This window comes from Tamandua tetradactyla, chromosome 15 (genome assembly GCF_023851605.1).
Source record: "Tamandua tetradactyla isolate mTamTet1 chromosome 15, mTamTet1.pri, whole genome shotgun sequence".
Lineage (NCBI taxonomy): Eukaryota > Metazoa > Chordata > Mammalia > Pilosa > Myrmecophagidae > Tamandua > Tamandua tetradactyla.
The window spans coordinates 30500889-30524154 of NC_135341.1; the positions used below are offsets into that span (position 1 = coordinate 30500889).

The 23266-nt window shown below is 42.4% G+C and overlaps 1 protein-coding gene across 1 annotated transcript in view; it reads right to left on the minus strand.

The window, feature by feature from the left end:
• CACNA2D3 (calcium voltage-gated channel auxiliary subunit alpha2delta 3) overlaps positions 1-23266 on the minus strand; it is a 987429-nt gene that overhangs the window by 198487 nt on the left and 765676 nt on the right. Inside the window, exons 17-24 of the mRNA XM_077128978.1 lie at positions 22435-22518; positions 14954-15025; positions 14635-14696; positions 13195-13262; positions 9314-9359; positions 9056-9153; positions 5590-5683; positions 3197-3292 (exon numbers count right to left, since the gene is read on the minus strand). Coding sequence (XP_076985093.1) covers positions 3197-3292; positions 5590-5683; positions 9056-9153; positions 9314-9359; positions 13195-13262; positions 14635-14696; positions 14954-15025; positions 22435-22518 — 620 coding nt within the window. The remainder of the gene's footprint in view (positions 1-3196; positions 3293-5589; positions 5684-9055; positions 9154-9313; positions 9360-13194; positions 13263-14634; positions 14697-14953; positions 15026-22434; positions 22519-23266) is intronic.

A 23266-nucleotide genomic window follows, 5' to 3' on the forward strand; every position in this document is an offset into this window, starting at 1 on the left:
CTCTCTGTGGGCCTCAGTTCCTCTGGGACACAGCTCTGGATTCAGGCTTGCTCAGCATCTCAAAGGAGGGTACATGGAGACGTCTGCTGGGCTCTGTCCATGTCTAGGTTTCTTCTCTCTCTGTGGCCACTCCAAGCATCTCCAAACTTGTGTCTCTGAAGTAACTGTTCTCTAAGTGTCTGCATCAGCTCTGTCATTTCTTCAAAATGTTTCCCCTTTTAAAGGATTCCACTAAACTAATCAAGATGCATCTTGAATGGGTGGAGTCACAGCTCATCTAATTAAAAGGTCACATCCACAGCTGGGTGTGTTACATCTCCAAGGAGATAATCTTACGAAAAGTTTCTTCCCTACAGTATTGAATCAGAATTAGAAGGAATATCTACCCCACAAGATTGGATCAGAATTAAAGCATGGCTTTTCTGGAGTACCTAACAGCTTCAAAATGGCAGAGTGCCTCTGTCTGAGCCAATGAAATGAGTTTCCCGAAGACAGAAGGATTGTTTCATCCATCCAGACGTTCACAGACGCCCATTCTGGGTCAGGGTGATAATGCTGGGAATAGAATATGTGATTGTGGGTCTTTTTAACTTTCCAAAGCCGTGTCACCTCCCTAATTTGCATTTTTTTCCTAATTTGCTTTTGATCCTCACAATGACCCAAGATCATTACCCCCATTTTTCTGATGAGCAGAAGGAAGGCCACAGTGAGGTAAACTCGGCATTCCCCAGCAGACACCTAGCATGTTTCAAAGATGTCATGATAACCTCGATATTAGATGAGTCAAGTTGCACGTCTTATTGATGATTTTTTTTTTTTTTTGGTTAGGTTTTTTTGTTAATTAGAGAAGTTGTAGGTTTACAGAAAAGTCATATAAAGAATACAGCATTCCCATATTGTGCTGGCTTGAAAGAATGTATGTCCCCTAGAAAAGCCATGTTTTAATCTAAATCCCATTCCATAAAGGCAGAATAATTCCTATTCAATACTGTATGTTTGAAACTGTAATCAGATCATCTCCCTGGAGATGTGATTAAATCAAGAGTGGTTGTTAAGCTGGATTAGGTGATGACATGTCTCCACCCATTTGGATGTGTCTTGATTAATTTCTGGAGTCCTGTAAAAGAGGAAACATTTTGGAGAAATAAAGAGAATCAGAGAGAGCAGAGCAGAATGACATGGCCACGAGAAGCAGAGTCCACCAGCCAGTGACCTTTGGAGATGAAGAAGGAAAATGGCTCTGGGGTAGCTTCATGAAACAGGGAGCCAGGAGAAGAAGCTAGCAGATGATGCTGTGCTTGCCGTGTGCCTTTCCAGGTGAGAGAGAAACTCTGACTGTGTTCACCATGTGCCTTTCCATTTGAGAGAGAAATCGTGAACTTCAGTGGCCTTCTTGAACCAAGGTATCTTTCCCTGGATGCCTTTGATTGGACATTTCTATAGACTTGTTTTAATTGGGACATTTTCTCGGCCTTAGAACTGTAAACTAGCAACTTATTATATTCCCCTTTTTAAAAGCCATTCTGTTTCTGGTATATTGCATTCCGGCAGCTAGCAAACTAGAACACATACACTCTCCTATTGTTAACGCTTTGCATTAGGTGATATCTTTGTTACAATTGATGAAAGCCCATTAAAATTGCACTATTAGCTATAGTCCCTGTTTGCACTAGGGTGTATTTTCCCCACATATACAACCCTATTATAAACACCTTGCACTAGTGTGAAACTTTTTATAATTTATGAATGAACATTTTTATGATTGTGCTATCAACTATAGTCAGTCATTTACACTAGGGTTCACTTTGTTATGCAGTCCTATGTTTTATCCTCTAATTTTTATTCTGGTAACATATTGTTTGTTAGTTTTCATCTTATAGGCCATGGCCCTTGTGCATGAGAAAATCTATTCCTGTGTATCCCTTGACCTTGCCTTTCTGTATCCTAAAAGGAAAAGGCAATGTGTATCCTGATACCACTAGTCCTTCTGAGAAAACTTCCCTCTGGAAAAATAATTTTTGGGGGGGTAAAGGGTTAAAGACAGCTTTTAAAAAAATTCAAGTTGCAACTATAGTCAAACTCATAAATGATAAATGAGATATGCTGAGAAAGAAAAAGTCCCTTTCTGGGAACAAAAAAGCCTGTCCCCCAAACATGGAAGAATTGATTTGTCCTTAACCTGACTTGAATGTACATGGTTCATGCCAGGACCTCATACTGGGGCCTGATGGGCCCTCCTCCCCAGGCCACTGCTGGGCTGACCCCTCTTGAACTGGTGGTCACTGGGTCATGGTGTATCTTGGTTGCCCTCTCCACCCAACACCTGGCACCCTGAAGTTCCGGGTGTGTGAGGTTCTGTGGTAACTTAAGAACTTCCCACACATACTTGTAAACCACACTCAAACTTACTGAATCTTTAGGTTCCATTCATCCTTGGCCTAATAATGCCTTTTGCTTCAGAGAAAAGAAATTGAGAAAACCGATTAATGGGTTCAGAAAAGACTTCCCAGACCATCTACCAGCTCTTGCCAAACAACAATGTGATGAGTGAATGCCTATGGCTCTCTGAAGACACAGGGACTAAATAACAGTTTAAGGAGAATCTGGGCTCTGAATTGGGCAACCATCTGCTGACTTTCCATCCAGGGCTTCTTGGAAGCGCAAGGAAGCATTGTCAATCCCTGGTGCCATCACACTGCCCACCCCTGAGTGTGAGGCTCTGCAGTCCATTAGGTGAAGGGCAGAGGCATGGAAGATTTATTAAAACATAAACAAACAAACAGTAGACTTGAAACACTGACTCTCGATCAGGCAAGAATTCCTCAGCAAAGCTGGAGAACAGCTGAATACCCTGAAGCCTTTTATCAGGAGATGAGCTCGTCCTCCCTCTGGCTGCTCCCCCAGCAGCCCCACCATCTTCTGGGTTCTGAAATGACTCACCAGGGTGGGACAGGACTCCAGGACGGTGGACTGAAGCTAACAGTGTGAGGAACAAAGGGTTGTGGAAGGGCCAATGGCAGGTAAACACACACGTTGGGGCCCACATTGAAAAACAGAGAAGAAACATGTCAACAGCCCTTGGGTGACTGGAATTTTGTTTCTACCAATGGTGGAACCAAAAAATAAAATAAGCTTCCCTTGGAGTTTCCCATTTTTGATGCTCGTGGTCCTCCTGCAGTGGGGTCTTCCTACTTACTGATTTGTGAGCTGCTCTGCCCCAACAAACAGGTTGATTCTCGAGAGGCCAGTGCGCGTGCCAAGGAAGGCAACCTCCACGCCCTTGTCAGAATTCCTGAAACAGAGCAGCAGACATCAGGGGATGCTTCCACATAGGAGCAGAAAGGGCTTTTGCATTTTAAGACTCAGGGAATGTCTTATGAAAAAACAGTTTTGAAACTTGAAAAGAAATGAGAGAAATACATACAAACACACATGCATCAAGCACAGAAGGCAAACATATTCCTCACAAAAGTTTCCTGGGTGATTTTTTCAAGAAATACAAGGTACTTCCTGCCAACAAGAGCAGCAAGAGAAAATGCTTTTATCTGAAGGTTCTAGGTATAGGTTCAGAGAGTGCAGGTTAATACTGAGAATAGGAACTACTTTAAGGAGAAGTGATTCTTTGGCCTAGCTTTTTGTGTTGATGTTACTAAGAGTACTGTTTGTCTGGAAACCTTTAGTAGGATCTGCTGTTAGAGGAAACAACAAACTGAGCTGCTGAGTCAAGTTCACAGCACTCCTCACCTTTGAACTGTCTGGGACCTGAATTCCACACAGTTGCGGCAGCACCAATTTCTATTAAAGCACAGGTCTCAAGCTCATCACCAATCCCAAAGAGGTGAGTGAAAGAAGACTTTCCTGCCTTCTTCAAATAACCCTGTAGGATGCCACATAGGAAGCCAAAGAATGGCCTTACAAGGAAAAACTAATCTGGATTTCACTTAAGATGATTTTGCATCAACTTCCAAGACAACTTTTATGTTTGTGCACGTTCCCAGGAGAACTTCCTAACTTGTTCTTCTTCTGCAAGAGCAAATGGCTTTTCTCCATAAATACATAATTTTATTCTACAACGAAACTATGATGAGAATGCTCTTGAATTTGCTTCCCAGCACTAGATGCTAATAGCAATTTGGTGTGAAGCATTATCCATGATGTCTTCAATAGAAGATCATTTGGTAACTTGCTTCGTGACAGCAAATCAAAGTGATCAAAAGCAAGCTACAAATGAATCTCTTCTCTCTGTGCCACTGCCACTGCCCTGGTCCCAGGGGCATATCCTTGCTATATAGTGGGCATCTCCTTATTGTTCTTACTCCATTATACTTTATGTTCCACATAGCAGAAGGATCTTTTCAAAAAAAGAACAGAAAGTTTGCTTATGTCCTTTCTCTTCATAAACTACTTTAGTAATGTTCCAACACCCTTAGTTTAAAACCTATACTCCTTAACCTGACCCCATGACCCTCCTGAGCCACTTGGCCCCTCTGCAGTCTCACCTCCTATCTCCCTGCCTACTCTCTGTATTTCAGCTACATCAGCCTTCCTTAATCCCTCAGCTATGTCATACACTTTCTCAGCTCAGAGTCTGTGCATATGCTGTTCCACCTCCCTGGAATGTTCCCCAGGGAGCATTTTCTGATTTAGTTCCTGCTCAGAAAAACTTTCCCTGCCTTCCACCTGCACTCCAGGTCTTATTACAGTCTACAGAGCTTTACTTTTCCTTCAAAGCACTTATAATAATCGCAATATATACCTTAGGTACCATGATTCAAAGACTATGTCTGTTTGGGTTATCTCCATTTCACCAACATCTAGCCTCACCCATCACAGATGCAGAGCCAGCATGTGATGAATAAATGAATGAAAATGGGAACAGAACGAAGAGAGAAGGAGGAGAAAGAAATATACAGAAGAGAAAGCAAAAGGGAAAAAGGAACTACTGAGGAACAGAAAAGAGAGAACTGAAGAGTGTGTGTCCTGCAGATATTAGGAAAAAGAACAGATTTTTCTTCTTATTTTTAATATTTTAATAGCCTACTTAAAGGAATAGTAAAATGATAATAATAATAACACTACTGCTAATAATAACTTGCTAAATCAGTTCTCCTTTCTAGTCTTTAACAACAACTACCATCACCTGCCCCCACACATCCCATTTCAGAAATAAAACCGCAGGGTTATATTTGACACCCTAATGAAATAGAGCTTGCACTACCCAGTCCTACACACAACCTAATCTGGCCCAGATCCCAAATTCCCTCATGACTGTGAAGGAGAGAGAGTCATGGCAAGGCAGGAAGCAAAGTGCTCCTTCCGCCTCCCTCTCCCTCGGAAGTGTCACCCTACCTCAGCATACTGAATTTCATGTAATGTTAAAATTCAAACAAATTATACGTCAAACCCAAGAGCTTGCTGTCCAAGCCAGAGCCGCTAATCTACTCTAGCTCTTGTGGTTTGGAGCTTTGGGGAAAATTAAAGAACTTTAACACCAGGCTCCTAAAACAGTTTAGTTCTTTAAACCATAACCATATTTCGGACCAGTTTTGAGGAAATGGCCATGAAAGGAAGACACGTGCTACCACTTACTCTGATTTGTTGAGGGCGAGGCTGGTCCAATAGGCTTCAATGGGAGCACTCACCACAGCATCAAAAAGGACTTCTTGTATCAATTCTTTATCACCTGTGGGGAGGGGTATGCTTGAGAAGACAGCTTTGGCTGGTTTGAATGGCCTTCACTGGGCTCATTTTGCAATATCTACAGGCTACTTTCTTGAACAGTGTTATGCTTTATGAGTTTACCTCCCACCAGCTAAAAATATGAAACACCTGATATGCCAGCAATACAGGGCCCCCAAAGTGTTTGGACGAGACTATAGGAAGTGGAGACACTTGGGTGTCTCACACTTCAGTTTTCTGCTTTCTTGTCCAATTAGTAGCCATGCCGTGGACCCACACACTGACTCCTAGATTTGGAGCAGAATGCAGTAGTCCTGTAAAACTTTGCACTTTTCATTCCATCTTTGACTTCTATTAAAACCTACAACTCTTCAAGGCCCTGATCTCAATCAGTTGTGAGAAAGAAAAGTGAAGTGGTAAATTAATGATTGATAAGACTCTTATGAGTGATTCTTTTCAATTAAGCTTTTTTTCTTTTCTTTTCTTTTTTTTTTTTTTTTTCATCTTGAAGGGGGCTATATGCTCCTATCCAAAGGAACTATTTGTAGGGTTCTATGGAAGAGGTCAAGGAAGGAGAGTTATCTGGTCCAGGAACCCATCTGGAGGTTGTAGGTTTCTGGAATGTTACCCTAGTGCATGGAACCTTTGTAGAATCTGGCTCTAGGTGTTCTTTAGAATTGATAGGAATGGTTTTGGCTGCGGTTTGGCAAGTTATAGTAGGGTAGCATTGTCTAACTAAAGCTTGCATAAGAATGGCCTCCAGAGTAGCCTCTCCACTCTAGTTGAACTCTCTCAGCACTGATAACTTGTTGCACTTTTTCCCCCTGTTGGTGTCATGAATCGTGAGATGTCATGAGTCTAGGGAGGCATCTTAGAGCCCTCCAAAGACTCTGCAGAGGGGGCAACTAATTATCAAATAAGGTAGTTCTCCCCTGGTTGGAAGCAAAGAAGGAAATGGAGCTTTGTTGTAGAGCAAAAACTGGAAACAACTTTACTCATCATCAACCGGATAATGAACAAATTGAGATACAGTTGTATGGTGGAATCCTATACAGAAATTCAAGGAAGTAAAGTAGAACTAAATGATCATTAAAAATAGATGTCAACAACATAATGAGTAAAAACACAAGTTATAGAATAATAATACATGTAAAATGATACCATATATTTAAGGTATATTCATCTGCAAAACAATACTACATACTGTTTGTGGATACCTATATGATTTAATAGTATGAAATGCATAGGAATGATGAACAAATTCAGGATGGTTATTCTCTCTAGGAGAAAAAGAAGGGAACAGGACTGGGCAGGGGTACCAAGGACTTCAACATTATCTGTAATATCTCATTCCTTAAAAATGACCTTAAGATATGTCTAAGAGTTACTTCTGGAGGACCTTTTTTGTTGATGTGATGTGTCCTCTCTTTCTCTAAGCCCAACTCTGCAAATGAAATCATTGCCCTCCCCACTACATGAGACACGACATCCAGGGGTGAAAGTCTCCCTGGTGGAGTGGGAGATGACTCCCAGGGATGAGTTTGGCTTTGGCACCATGGGATCAACAATGCTATCCCGACCAAAAGGGGGAAAAAGTGTAACAAGTTATCAGTGCTGAGAGAGTTCAAATAGAGTGGAGAGGCTACTCTGGAGGCCATTCTTATGCAAGCTTTAGTTAGACAATGCTACCCTACTATAACTTGCCAAACTGCAGCCAAAACCATTCCTATCAATTCTAAAGAACACCTAGAGCCAGATTCTACAAAGGTTCCATGCACTAGGGTAACATTCCAGAAACCTACAACCTCCAGACGGGTCCCTGGACCAGATAACTCCCGAAATGCAGAGGGGCTGGCCTCTTCAGAACATCAACTAGTTCCATCCCCCATCCCATATTATCAACAGTTCCTTTCAACATGAAAAAGTTAGAATGGGCATAGCCCAAATACCCCAAAAGAGTAGGAGAAAGATCAGAGGTGATGGTGGAGTTTTACAGAGAAGGTAGGGTTTAACAAACTACTATGATTGCTGAATCATTATATTGATATTTCTTTTAGTCTCCAGTATCTTAAGGAGCTAGAAGTAAAAACCTAAAATTGTACAATTGTAACCCATATCAAACCCTGAAATCTGCTCTACAACTAATTATTGTGATGTGCTTTGAAATTTATTGCTTTTTTTTTTTGTATATGTTATTTTTCACAAAAAAGAAAAAATATTTCTTTTAGCCTCCAGTGTTTTGGGACAGCTAGAAGGAAAAATCTGAAATAGTGGAATGGTAACCAATAACCAGCTCTGAAATCTGTTCTGTAACTGCTTGTTCAAGTGTACTTTTTGAAAATCATTGCTTATTCTTTCTTTTCTTTGTATATACATATTTAACAATCAAAAAAACATTTATTGAAAAAAAATGACCTGAAGAAAATTTTGAAAAGTAATTAGGATTTGATAAACTGAATGGCAAAATAAGGATGTTCTTATATTATCTCTGTACTTTTGTTTGTTAAACATGTCATTAAAAAAGTCAAAGAAGATGAAAAACTGGGCCCATACGATGTTCATCTGATCCTTTCCCTACCAAGGCATATCCTACAAAGTAAATACGTCCATGAAGATGCTGTTTAGTAGCTGGAGACCCTCCTTATACCACTCGTGGGTTGCTGTAGTTATTCTATTAGATAATGGGTACAAAGTACTTTTTGTGACATTCAATAAATGATACCCATTGGGGGTGGGTGGCAGGGGCCAGGCTCATTTTGGTGAACCTTTCGACCCAAACTTTAGCTCTGGGGCTAAAACGTGTCAGTACAGGTGCCTTTGGTGAACACCTAGGCCTGATGCTGTTCTTCTCAGCCTCCTCTGCACTGGCCATGGCCATTTCCTGCACATTGAGCAACCCCAAAGAACACCTGCTAGGAGGAAAGGAAGTATAACATTACCCCCCATGAAAGACAATATATCCTGGTGGTAACCCCACTCTTGGGCAAACCAGGAGACCTAGATTATAGCCTTGGATGAGACAATTCTTATTTCTAGACCTGGTTTCTCATTGATAATACAAGAGAGCAACTCTTGTTGACAATCCCATCCCAGTTGTAATATTTCAATTCTAGTCGGTGCTTGACTAAATGATTTGGTAGAAGGACAAATCCGAGGTAAAGGGTTAAAGCCGGATTGGGCATTCTGTGCAAATTTCCAGTAGCCTACATTCCTTAACCTGTTCCTATAGGGAATCAGACATTTGGCTAGCTACAGCTTGACTACTAGGTTCTGCCAAAGCAAAATTTCCTTTGAAAACTCACAAAATATCGGTTTGTGTTTACTTCTCACCACTACCATTTGTACATACACAACATGTATTTGAAAGCAGACTCACATTGCAGAAGGGGTTCTTTGCCTTTGAGGTAGAGCTTAATAGCTTCTAACTGAGACAGATGACGGTGTTCGGGGTGTAGGTCAGTGTTGCAGTAGGACCTGAGAACATGGCACAGCCCAAAACAAGAGCATATCAATACCTGTGGCATTGTCTTCCTTTGCCTTTGAACCAGTAGAACTAGGCAAGGGAGCACAAGCAACTTGAAATTAAAGAAGGCAACAAATACCAGTGCCAAGGGAGGGTCAGTTTAACTCTTACCATTCGTCTGCTAAGGACACATCTGGGTGTTCTAAGTCATGCAGGCCTGGAGATAAAGAAGAAGGAGTTAATGATAGATGTCACCCAGCGTGGGGCCACATATGCCACAGCACCACATGCTGGGAGATTTTAATCTGAGAGTCAGAAACACCAACTTTAGCATCCTGTACAGTCCAAGTTGGAAACTGGGCTAAGCCAGTTATTTCTGTGTGACCTTGGGCAGGTTATTTTATTTTTCTAAATTCCAGGTTTTTCATTTGCAAAACTGAATAATAATAGTCCTAATGGGTGGTTGTCTGGGTTAAATTATAGGTTGAATGATATGAAATTGCTGATACTCAACTGTTTTTGATTGGCAAAAATGGCTAGTTGTCACAGGGTACTAAATAAAAATGAGCTGACAGTCTGGAAAAGTAGCTAAGGGAACTGAGGCTCACAGGCAACTGGGGAGAATTTAAAGAATGCTCAAGACCACCTTAACTCTGCGAAATCCTTCTCTCTCGCTTGCCTCTTCCCACGACTTGATTCCAATGGACCATTAGCAAACAGACACTTTGTGGAATGAGAACCCCAGGGATATTGACCATGACCACAGCCTGCCTTAGGATGGCAATCTCTCAAAAGACCACCAGAATCTTGCTGCACTAAGAGTTTCACCTTCCCAAACAGAACTGTGTATAACAAATAGCAAAATATTAGACCTACCACACAATCCTGCTTTATTTCACAGAAAGTGGGGAATGGGTTAGATTGAATACCATCATCACATTTGATCCAAATGGCCATATCCTGGCTCCAACACCTACTAGTCAAAGGGTCTTTGAAAATCCTGTCCACTTTCTGAGCTATAACAACAAAAGATGTGGACAACAATGACTAACTTACAGGTTCCATGACAGAGTTAAATGGGATAATACTTAGTTTCTAATGCAATCCATCCATTCATCTATCTCTTCTTTCTTCTGTCTCTCTTTACCTCCCATCCAATCCTCCTTTTCTCCTTTCCTTTTATTTTCCTTCCTCCCTCCCTCCCATATTCTTTCCTTTCCTTGTATTTACTGAGCATCTACTATGTAGCAAGCATTCTAGGCCTTGAGCAATGAACAAAACAAAAATCACTACTCTCATGGGATATACTTTCTAGTGGCAGAAAAGAGACAAAAATAATTAAAATTAAAATAGATAGCCTACAAGTTTGTGGTGAGGGTTATAAAGGAAAATTAGAGTGTGAAACAGGGACAGAGAGTATTGAAAGATGCGAGGCAAGAGAAAGAAAGAGTTTTGATCTTAAATAGCCTCTCAGGCAAGGTCTCATCGAGAAAGTGATTTTTAAGCCAAGACTTGAAGACTCTCTGAGGAAGAGAGCCAAATAAATAACTGGGGAGAGAGTGTTCCAGGCAGAAGGAATAACAAGTGCAAAGCCCTAAAGTAATACTCTTCCTCGAATATTGTGCTATTGATGCTAATTCTATTCTTCTAGGCTCAGTTCCAGTCATCCTTCATCCACAGAACCCTCTCTAGCGATGTTTCATGGGAACTTGCATAATAGATGAGACTATAATAGACAGATATTTTTGATCACTCCCTTTCTGAGAGTTCCTGGGGCACCAAGGATATTTAGTTGTCCTCCAACTCCCTCATTTCTGATTTGGGTCCTCCTGAGAAAATCATATCCTCTGAGGACTGATAGTGCTGATAATGATAATGACATAAGCTACAAATCCTAATTTATTGAGCAAGTACTGTGTATAATGCATAGAAATGATATAATTAAGTATAAGGAGATTCAGAAAAGAAACCGTTTCAGTGGGGGGAACCAGAGCCCCATGCCTTCCACTTGGTAGTGACTCCTTACATTTTTGAGGAAAGTCTGCCAGTACACCATCTCCCTAATATCTGGCTTTGAGGAAGCATGTTGAAAATTCCTACATCCTCCAGAGCATCCTCCCTCATGGAAGATCAGACAGAATTGTGGTTGACATCCCCAAGCAATTTCCTCCCTCTCCATGGACAGAGCAGAACATTCATCAGGCTATGGTCCACACAGATGACCAGAGCCCTCCTAGTTAGCCCATGGAGAAAGAGCTCTCTCAGTCTCACAACTCAGCAAAGTGGGCAGAGTTACAATGCCTCCTCTTTACAGAGGACCAGCAGAGAGAAGAGGCTCTGACCTAGTTTGTATGGATAACCAGGTACTATCCCCTTTGCTGAGGATAAAAACTAATTTCCTGCAGTGTGGTTACAGTTAGCTCTGAAATTCTCTCTGTGATGCTGTCTAATGGACAGGAAGAAAACAATGACTACAAAGTGATTCAGAAGATAAGGTGAAATAACTCTGTGTGCGTGTGTCTGAGCATGAGTGTATGAAAGAGGAAGGGAAAGAGAGAGCAAGAGAGAGACTGAGTGATGGTCAGGTCCATGTAGTGAGGGTTGACTAGAGGGACAAGCATCTGAGGACAGGTAATCCATTAATAACCTTCCATTCCATTGTTCTGACCATGAGCTATTTACTCATCTTGACTTTAGAAGTCTCAGCCATGAATTTTCTGGTTTCATGGGCAGTGCTAGCCAAAGAACCACAGATGGCCCATAAAGCCAAAAAATTCCAGAAATTGACAACAATAACAACAAAAAGATCTCTGAAAACACATCTTGCGGAGTATCTTGCCCAATCCACAAAGTTTCCTGTTTTCTATGGCATGTCTCTGGGAAGACAGAGCATATGATTGGGCCCATGGTGGACATCCATTGACTCTGTCCAGTTCACAGTGACTGCCTTAACTTTCCTTTCTGTTCCTTAAGATCTCACAATTACTCAGGAGACCAAAAAAAATAAAACAACACCTGTGAAGCAATGCACAGACAATCAGCAGAAACCAGAAGGCCGTCTATGGGACTGAGGACTACAGGCACAATCCACCTGATGCTTCAATCCCTGCTACATCACTGAGTGAGCCATAAGGTGGTCAAGCTCGTGGAAATTCACCCTATTCATCTGTAGCCAGCCCAAACCAATTAGATTTGGTTTATAACTGACTTTCCTGCTCTTGGCCGTATTCCTGGGGGACACCCCAAAAGAGTACTGATCGGGTCCAATTCCTTCCCTGCGCAGATGCAAAAACTACTGCCTAGATTAGATGAGTGACTCATTCAAGGCCATTTGAGAAGAAGAGCCCTTCAGAGGTCACTTTCCCCTCTCTATGCGGGTGTGTGAAGCTGGGAAAGGTAACCTCTCTGAGCCTCACTTTTTCCTCTGTAATGTACTACTAGGCCCATTGATCTTACTGGGTCATTGAGGAATGAAAAGGGTAGTACATATATGAGAACCCTTCCAAAGTTTAAGGGCTGAAAACTGCTACCATTTACCGGTATGCAAAGAAGAGGAGCTGGGATCTCAAGGCACTACTTACTCCTTCTGACCGATGTTGATCATTTCAATGATCACCTTTACTTTTGGACTATGGCTGCCTTGAAACTCAAGTCAAATTTATGGTTCAACTGCTTAGGAGAGACTAAGTCTTGCAATATCTTTGTTTTCTTTTTATCCTGTACCTGAGTTTTCACCTAACTTTCCTGATACTAGCTTTTAATATATGAGAAGAATATTGTTGGTGTATATAGTCTTAGGAGTTGTACCTCAAGTTCTTTGTGTTCAAATAGTATATAAATTAATAAAAGCAGAATGAAGGACACCACAAATAGGGGTTTCCATCATTCTTAAACAATCTAGGCAATCAAAGTACCATCAAGTGGGCAGCTAGTTGAGTCCAATGTCCAGGGATAGGTTTGGGCAGAGGAACAAGATCTTCAGTTAACCCAACAGTTGGCTCCAAAGCTTTCTTCTCACACCAAAGGATAAGAAGGGAAAGAGGGCATCTTACCTTCTTCAATGGTTACATTCCCTCGGAAGAAATATTTCCCATGGCCTCTGGAGAGCGCCACACCTAAACTGTGCAGAGAAACAAAGCAGATTGTGAAATCCATGGCATTGAGTGGAACAGACTTGCGGGCTAACATTTTTATTTTCCACATTCACATTTCCATTTCATATTCTATAAACAGCTTTTCAAAAAGTTTACTTTCAAACCCTACTGATTCTAGTTGGTGTTGGTTTTTCTTAAGTTCAGATAGCTGCTTCAAAGAAATTTCTGATTAGATGTGCCAGCAGCAACTTGCTGCTCAGTGGTGTTTTTAAGAGGAGTGGCAAATTGCTCAACCTTCCATTCTCCTATCCCAAGGGCCATGTTCTCTGCTCCTTACTACCACCTTACACATGCCTACCCTACAATTAGGCAGACATGAGTCCTTCTGGACCCTGGAGTCTGGGACTAAGGAAAATTGACTCCTTCTTAAGGGCAAAAACAAACACTTCCACCACCCATTGAGTGTAGCCACATTATTGTGTTGTGGGCTTCTCTGCCCAACCTTCTCCCTAGTCTAATAGATTTTTCATACGCTCATTGGCTTGATGTAAACTCCTTTCTGTTTTTGCTTAAAGTAAGAGAATATGCTTTAAAAACAATCCCTTCATTTGGGAAACCCACTTAGAGGTTCATGTGGCCCTTTGATTACTCCCAGTTCCAAATGAAATCCACCCATGACTCCTGGGAGTATATGACAGCAATGCTAGAATTCAGTTTTTCAATAAATCTATAGTTAGTAAATTTTCTTCTTAGCTCAGAGAGGCACCAGTTCAGAAACATGAAGCAGCCTTATCAAAATAACTTTTTGTAAAAAATTTTACAATACTAAGTTAATAGAGGTGGGGAGATTTAGAAGGTCACGTACACATCTTAGAGCAGGCAATGAGGCAAAGCCATTTTCTAGGATTGTTACAAAGAGATATAACAGGATTCAAAAGGTAGACAAGCACAGAAGGACAGTTCAGAAAAATTAAAACAGAAGCACATTATGTAAGGGTGGATATGCTACCTTTGAGTTTGAAGCTTTTTTTTTTTTTTTTGGTCATGAAAGTAAAAGGTGAAATGGAACTCACTAGGCAGCAAATTAGATGGTTAAGGACCCTGGTACCTCTGAACTCGTCTTCCCACCCTTAGTGGGAACTCTCAAAGCTTATTTGCTTGGTAATGAGATGCAAAGCCAAGACAAATTGAGTGAGTTCTCCTAGGTGAGCCTGAACCATCTTCCCTCTTCTGGAAAAACAAAAGCAGCCTGGGAAAAGCCCCTTCCTCACTCTTTCCAAGCCTTTCGGCAGGGTGTTTGGTTATCTTCTGATGATGAGCTCTGACAGCATCAGCAGGTTTTGTACAAACACAAGTGATGGGTCTGATGGAATGTCCATGTATTATGGTCAGCTCTACCTGAAAGGAGTACCCTTGATGTCTGTATAATAGTAGTCATTTGTCATCACCAAAACCCGTTTCTAGATTGAAAAAAAAAAAAGTCGTAGAGAAAAGAAAACATGGTTAGTCTGCTAAGTGAAGTCTTCAGAAATAGATAAAAATAAATGGACACACTATGATCAGTTAACAGTACTGCATGAATCTTGTTTGAGATAAGTAAAGACAAGAGAAAAATGATCTCAGTGAAAGATATTTATTCCAGATATAGCTTTCAAAGCTAATTTTTTGCAGTGGTTTGTTTTAAATTAAGTGGCAAGAATGTTTTAGAAAAATGTACCCCTTTGTCCACCGTCTTCTTCACTTCCATGGAAAACTTCCCCGTCTTCCGATTCACCATGGCATTTCTTAACTAAAATGATAAAAGAAAATTGGCGTGGTAGTCCTTCTCTGGGTTGTTACGTAATCGCCATCTCACATCCTCCATCTTGGGAAGACATTCGTGGTTTGTGCAAAGCAGAGGCATGACAGAGGTATGGGCTGTTTTCCCACTGCTTCCCGGGCACTTTTGCCTATTACACCGGGACCTCTAAAAACAGGCTTCTGAAGAAAAAACATCCAACAGCTCTTGCACGATGGGAGAGGGCTAAGGGCAACAAACAGACGGCTTTCACCTTTAATTTGGGGTGCTCATGAAAACCTCTGGGCAGCAACAAAAAGCCTGTACAGCGTTGATGAATCCCTGAGACTGCCAGAATGAGCCCCCAGCAACCCTGTGAGACACTCAAGAAGCAAGAATGTCTCTGGGGACAAGTTACGTTTTCAGAAAAGGGTTCTGATGTGTTGTGGAGAAATCATTTTTCAAAGTATAATCGAATTAAAGACATTTTCCTACACAGTAGTTAAAGAGAAAAAAAGCCAACCATTTGGAAGACAGGGATTAGCATTGCATAGCATGAATCATCTTCAAATGTTCTCTGTGAAATCTGGGCCAATTAAGGGGCCTGCTAATGGGCAGGGAACAGGGTGACCCTGTATCAGATTTTTCAAGGTCCCCTCTAGGAACTGTGAGCCGGGCTCTCCTCCCCCAACCCCTGGCTGACCTCTTCTAATTACATGTGGCCCTTCTCTGAGTTCAGAGGAGGACAGCAGACACTGTGATGAAAGATGTGCCATCATGGGCACCAATGGGGATGACGGGGAAGGCCATTTAATGGAGTAAGAGCAAAGGCTGACACGCCACAGCCTGTCTGTCAGGAACAGCTCTTTTCCAGACCCTTGGGTTTTTTTCTGTCCTTTCCTCTCTTTTCTCCTTTGAGGAGCTTGAATAAGATCTGGCTGATAGAAAACTGCAACGCTTGCAGCAACCTAAATTTGATTCGGGGCTGTCTAGATTTGGGTTCACATTCCCATCTTCTGTGAGAGAGAGTAAAAGCATAATTTTTAGCTGGAGGCATATATAAAATAAAACATATATTTTACTCCAGATATTTTTTTAACAACACATAATGGGCATTTCTGGAAATATTTTCCCATTTTAACTTTTGTGGTTTTGGATGGGGAGAGCTGGTCCTAATTAAGTCTACTTTCTAACTTTTAAGAACGGCTCGATTTATCTTTAACATGGTTTTCATTTTTCCTCTTTCTGATGCCTGCCTAAAGCCATTTGGGACCTTCCCCTCTCACATTCCCCAGGCAAGTCAGAGATTAGGTAAGCCTCTCCATGCCTTGGTGCCACACCCCCAATTCTCAGTAGCAATGAGCAATCAGCGTAGGGTCCAAGGCCAGGGCTGCGGATGCTTTCCGGAGACAGACACTTAGATGGCCAGCCTTATCTTTCCCTGGTCTTCAATAACAGTGAAAGTAGGGTACACTTAGTGGCTACCTATATGTGAGGCAGGATGGCACTGGATTCTGGACTCTTGGGCAAATACCTCACCCCCTCTGTGCTTCAGTCTCCTCGTCTGCAAAATGGGACTAATGACAGATCCATTTCATGAATGAATTTGTATTTCCAGGTGTGCCTGGCACAACCAAATAATTATCACTATTGTCATCACCATCGCTGTTATCATCATCATATGCCTTATCCTCCTTCTCATCTTTATTTGATGCTAGACCTCTTTCAAGAGCTGAAGGAGTCGGGATTCAGATGGGAGTCTGCTTGCCACAGATGCCCACGGTCTAAACTAATGGTTTCCTCTCTTTTTTTTAACTGTAAGCCAAATAAAAAATACATTTTACTGTGATGCCCTATTTCCTACTTTAATCTTTCAGTGCTTTTCGTTGCCACTCATGCACCACTAAATGGATTTTGTGACATACAACCCCCACCCTGCCCTCTACCATGCCAGTTTGAAAATTACTGCTTTTAGCCATCTTTGGGCTGGCACAGACTGACATGGCTGCAGTGTAAGCAAGGTAAAAAGAAGTAACCCAGGGTACTGAGGTTCAAGTTTTTCCACTGACATAGACCAGATATCCTATGACCTCTCTGTGCCTCATTTTCTTCATCTTTCACTCATTCCCTCAAAAGTATTCCTGAGTGAGGCCTCCCAGACCCCAGTGATCCCATCAGGTGCTGAAAAAACTGTTCTTTGGATTCTTATGAAGCTTAGATAATACTGGTAGATACTGTTTCCTGAGACTTTACTAAGTGCCAGACACATTCTTAGGGACCTTTATCTTCATTTAACAATTGGGGAAACTGAAGGCAAAAGTTTGAAATCTTGCCCAAGGTCACACACACAGCCTCTCTGCCTCTTGAGCCCACACTCTTAACCAAATCAAAAGAGGAAGCATGCAGACAAAATTTAATATTTCACAGCATTACTATAAGAATAATAGATTGGTATTTCTGTGGTTCTTTTTTCTTTCTTTTTTTTTTTTTTTGTTTTTACATGGGCAGGCACTGGGAATTGAACTTGGGTCTCTGGCATGGGAGGCAAGAACTCTGCCTGCTGAGTCACTGTGGACTGCCCTGTTGTTTTTTTTTAATTCAAAGAAAATGTTTTAAAAACTGACTACCCAACAGATTGAGATTTAACTTCCCTTAAGGCTCTTTCACAAGCCCCAGGTATTGAGATCCAGGGCTGACAAGAAGGCAGTTTTCTAACCTTGTTGCCAGAAGACATAGGGGCTTGATGATTTTTCAGTAGCCTACCCTTGAAGAATAAAACATTGTGAGGCTGATGTCCTAGAGACATCACTTTTCCACATGAAGAGATTGACACTCAAGAAGGGGAGCAACTTGCCCGGGATCACATGGTAAGTCCATGGCTCCACCAGTCCAGGAGCCAGGTTGCAAGACAGCAGTGGTACCTGGGGCAGCGAAGGTGGTGGGCAGTCACGGTGCTATGAGTCCCAGACCCGGGAAAGAGGGAGTGGCTGATGGTGACCAGGACACACTGCTGGGAAGTGTGCAAATATCCTTTGAACTTGCCACTGCCTGTCTTTACAACAGTGAACAATTGGAAAAATGAAAATGGTCAGGAGCAGGAAAATTTCCAAATAAGTTTTGGTGTGCCCATAGGTTAGAATATTATGCAGCCATTAACAATCACATTTCCTGATGGTCACCTTAACACATAGTCAAAGAACGGCAAATTATAACATCACTGACATACTGTTTCCTCCTATCAGAATGCCAAACACCTGCAAGAAGTGTGATAATGCAGTGGACAGTAAAGCAGCTTTTACCATAGCATGGTCAATAAAACAAAAGGTAAAACCTCCTCAAGCAAAAAATGGTAATCTGGTGACAATCATGGAAAGAGCCCTATTCCCTGAGACCTGGGTTATCAAGTTCAAACATGCCTCTCCAGAGCCCCGGATGACTCTTTCTCTTGTCTACAACCCAGAAGCTGAAGCAACCTGGCTGACCTTTTGAAGCACCTACTTTGCTAACAATCATGTTCCAGCTGCTGGCCATCCTTCCAGTTCTATTATGAGCCTGCTGCCCTCACCTCCCTGTGTTGCAGCTCGTCAAGGAAGTTTTCCTCCAGAGATTCATTAATCAGCCTAGGGGTATTTAATGAGAGCTGTGCTCCTCATGGTGGCTCCTTATCACCCTCATCAGGATATGAATCTCATCTTTCCCACTGCACAGGCCACATACCCTTCAAGGCCCTCAAGGACAGGTGATCTGGTCAAACCAACAGACTCAAGGGGAAAGGAGATGGTGGAGAAGCAGTTATGCCATTTCTGAGCAAGCTGTCATCCAGCACAGAACAGACTTGGGCAGGGGCTGCTGTTCAACTAAACCCAACCTCTCAGGAGACCTCTGTCTGGACTCTCAAAGTGGGCTGTGCCTGGTTTGGGGCTCTGGGGCTCATGAATGAATGGAGAGGGCTTAAAGAACTACTGCATGGCCAAAGGACTTAGGGATAAGCCCTGGGAGGACTAAAAGCCTCTGGGAGGAAAATATGGAGGGGAAAGTCATCTCAGGTATGAAGAAATGAAAACTGATTGGAGAACAGTAGAAAACATGCCTGCCCTGAACAGAAAGGATTTTAGCTGCACCCAGGGTAGAATCTGATGGGGCAGTATATGCAACACCACCATGGGGACAAGCATTTGTACAGCAGTGACTATGGGGCAAGGCATTCCCTACTTTACTGAAACCCTCAGGATGAGGTAACACCTATACTGCAAGGCACCGAAGGAGAGTTCTTAAGGGAGCAGCGAGTTCTTTCCTAAGGTATACATAGAGGTCAAGAGCAAGGCTTGGGGATCAGACTGTCTGGTCTGGAATTCACACTGTGTTGCATACTCTTGTACCAGTTACATTAATATTCGCTGTCTCTGTTTCCTTACCTGAAAATGGAGTTAGTGACAAGATACCTATTTCATAGAATTGTTGTGAGAAATAAATGAGTTTATCCATATACAACACTTAGAGAAGTACTGGCATGCAGGAAAAGTTCAATATATATTGATAGTCATTACTATTTCAATCATTTTTTTTTGTTTATAGAAATAATCACATTCACTGTAGAAAGTTTGGGAAAGACTAAAAGGTAATAGGAAAAAAACAAAAATCATCCTTAATTGCTTCAATAATCTTTAGGAATTTGTAACTAAAGGGTAAACACTCCTTTTTAAAGATATTTTTTCCTTCCCAGATGTGCTCTACACTGGTGAGAGACTGGGCTATGCATGTCTCAGGGTCCCCTCCTAGCTCACAGGACTGCGCAGAATTGTCCCACTTGCGGCGCTGTGAATAGGATGCCTAACTCATCCTGGAGCCCAGGCCAGTTCCTCCCACCCCTTTCTACTTGGTTTCTAATTTCCCCTTTTGTTTCCACACACACTGTTTGGAAGTATTCAGGGTCTCGGTTATAAATGGGGTCATTAAATTCAACACGAGCTTAGGTGTCCAAGAGAAAAAGTGTGCTCCACCCAAGAGAAGAAATGTGTCCTTTTCAAGAAGTTCTCTGCACTGGGCAGACTCATGCTGCTTCTTCCTTAGTGGGACATGTCCACATGGTCTTTCTAGATCTTGGCCTAAGCACTGCCTTCTGATACCTGCATTGAAACCCCAGTGGCTGACACATGGGTCTGCGGAATCTGGGGCAGACTTCTCAAAGACGCTTTCTATACACTCTGGAGTTCTTTAATCGGTGGGGAGCAAATCTCCAGGGCAGGAACAATGGTTTGGGTTTTCCCAAGTCAAACATCTTGATCGTGAAAGCAGTTCACCCTTTCAAGTCCACCATACTCCAAAGAGACAACAAGGACCAATTTGCCAAGAACAACAACAAAAAGCATTGGACTTGGGATGTGGGAACTCAGTGGGTGGACAGAAATAATCAACCCCTGTGTGGCTCATGAAGGCAAAGAATATGTAGTCGAGGGTGGGACTTGATGTGCTATACTCTGGTTTGATGTTTCTGAAGTCAGAATAAGCTTAATCAAGTTTTCCTTCCATATTAATTAAAACAGAAAATATGAAAGGCTGGGGAAGTTTGCTGATGACCAGCTTAAAGCCTTTCTGAAAAGAAAACACAGAGGACCAGTAAAGCCAAAACAAAATATTCAGCTATGGATAAAGTGAAGATGGAAGAGAAAGGAAAACAATGGGATGCACTGATTCATGCAAGATTCATGAGGCAATTTAGCAACTGTAAGTCCAAGAGAAATTCATTAAAGAGAAGATCACCTGGGGATTAATGATGATGATGAGAATAATCCTAATAACAGTTACCTCTCATAGAACACTCACCATATCCACACAGTGGTGTAACACTTCTACATCTTTCAATTTATTAACCCATTTAACCCTCCCAACAGCTCTGTGAGGTAAGTACTATTACTTGCATAATTTTTTTTACTGAAAACAAAAGAAATCAAGGCACAGAGGGCTTTGCTGCTTGCACAATGCCAGCAGCCTGCAAAGAGCAAAAATGGATGTGTAGCCAAGCAGTCCAGCTTCCAAGATGTGTTCTCCATGACTGTGCTAGGTGGTCTCTTGGTATCAACAGGTATAAAAGACAAGGTATGCACATAAGGTATAGCACAATTAAAAAGAACCTAACAGGAGTCCTAGTGACAATGCCTATAGCAGAAGAAGCTATGAAACTATAACAGGTTACTGAGCTGACGTGACATTGGACTGCTGGAATAAGGGGGAAGGATTGCAGATAAGGAAGTAGTTCTTATCAAATGGTAAGGTTGTTTTGTCTCAACATGGCTTTAAAGAGACTTAATACAGATGAAGAAGTAAATAAGTTAAATTTCTAGAACAGATATGACTCTTTTATTTTAGAGGTGAGGAGGAAAATCAGAGATGTGAGCTAGCTAAGATTGTCCAGGGAGCAGAAGATGTGAAGAGAAGAAAAGCCACTTCTTTTCTCCTGTGAAGAAGAGAGAGCTGTGATGTCGGCCATATTTCTGGAAGGCATGAGAATCCAGCATGGTAATTTCAAATGGGTCCGCTTGAAATCCCTTGGGAAAGCAGGAAAGAGTGAGGGATGGAAACAATGCTAATGCAATGATGAAACTGAAGAAAGGACCCCAGACAAATCTGGGAGGGGGCAGGCAGAGAAACGTGACCTTGGTACAGAGATATCTTAAAGAAAATTGAAGAGCAAGCCCGAGACAGGAACACCTGGGAAGTTACGATTTAATTAAGGACAGTCCGCCTGGATTCACACAAAGGCAGCCGTGTCTAACAAATCTGATTTATTGAGGAAGTAACAAAAAGACTTGACGGGGTTAAGTCACAGACATAAGGAAAGCTTTTGATACAGTACCGAAGGGAAGGCTGAACCTGTGTGGTAAATAAGCATGGTATGCTGTTGCAGCACAGCCTGAGAAAGAGGGCCAGCTGCGAAGGCACAGCAATGGGGTAGCTAACCTAGCAGGAGGGAAATGGGCATGCCAAGCACCAGGCTGCTCTCTGAAAACCTGAGCTGAGCTGGTGATGTCCTGGCAGGTGAATCCTACTGTCCTGATGTAGCAATGGGCAAAATCTCCTGCCACCCAGCCTGGGAGGCTCCACTGAGGGTGGCTGGACCCACTGACTGTGCCTAGGAGAGGACTGGATTGATCAGCTGCAAAGGGAACCAGGGTCTGCCAGGGACAGTTTCAGCAGACTGTGCAAAGCAGGCCGTGGCTGGCGTGTCTATAACTGGCCTGACCTGGGGCGGGAGGGAGGAAGTTATAAAACTCCACACACAGTAAAAGGGCCCATTGTCTCCATGTCCCTCTGGTGACCAGGTGTCCCTCTGGTGGGCCTCTTAGCCTGCTCCAGGGACATTCTCCACATACAGAAGTGGGTGCCATGGAGCTCCCCACAAGGCTGGAAAGCAAATCACTTACCACATCATCTCTGTCTTCCCACTCAACCTCAGAGAGGTCAACACTACTATAGTTCGGTTTTCTTCGCTTCTTTCCTTCTTCGTACTAGTAGGGGGAGAAGAGAAAGAAAAAGAAAAAGAAAAACATTTCCATGAAAACGTCAGCCAGGGCAACATGTATCCTCCCAGATCCTGCTTCAGGAACAGGGAGTGTGGACGGATGGCCATCAGTGAAGGGGGTGACTGTCCAAGGTTGTTTTAATGACAGGAAAGCCAAGGCCAGATGCCCGTCAACTTTTGCTCTGAGCTGCGGGGAAAATACAAGTCAACTCTTTTCTTGATATGAATTTGCCTAGTGGACTCCTTGATTCTAAATCTCCAGCTGCAAAGCAAGATCCCCCTACCCGCCTTGGAAGCCGTTGCTGGGGAAGAGGATGGAGAGCCTTCTTCTTTCCTCCACTCCTAAACTTCTAACCCTTCATGACCCTGGAAGATCTTACATGCATTTACCAAAACTCTAAATGTGTGGGTATTTACCAAAATACCCCCCTTATGCTTTTTAATCTTCCTACCCCATTCCTGTCTCAAACCTACTCCATATTGCTCAGTTAGGAAACAAAAGCACTGATCTTCACGGGTAGGCTTGGCATCCTGGTAGCATTTCATCAGACACAGAGCAGTCTCTTTTCTATCACACTGACCACAGACGTATCAGACTGCTGCTTTACCCGTATGGAGTACTGGGAATCACTGCCAGATATAATCGGCATTAAGGCATTTCATCTGGAGAAGCTGATGAGTGCATTAAAAACTGAGGAAGCAGTTTTAGTATTTCCCCCTGAATCACTGCCGTT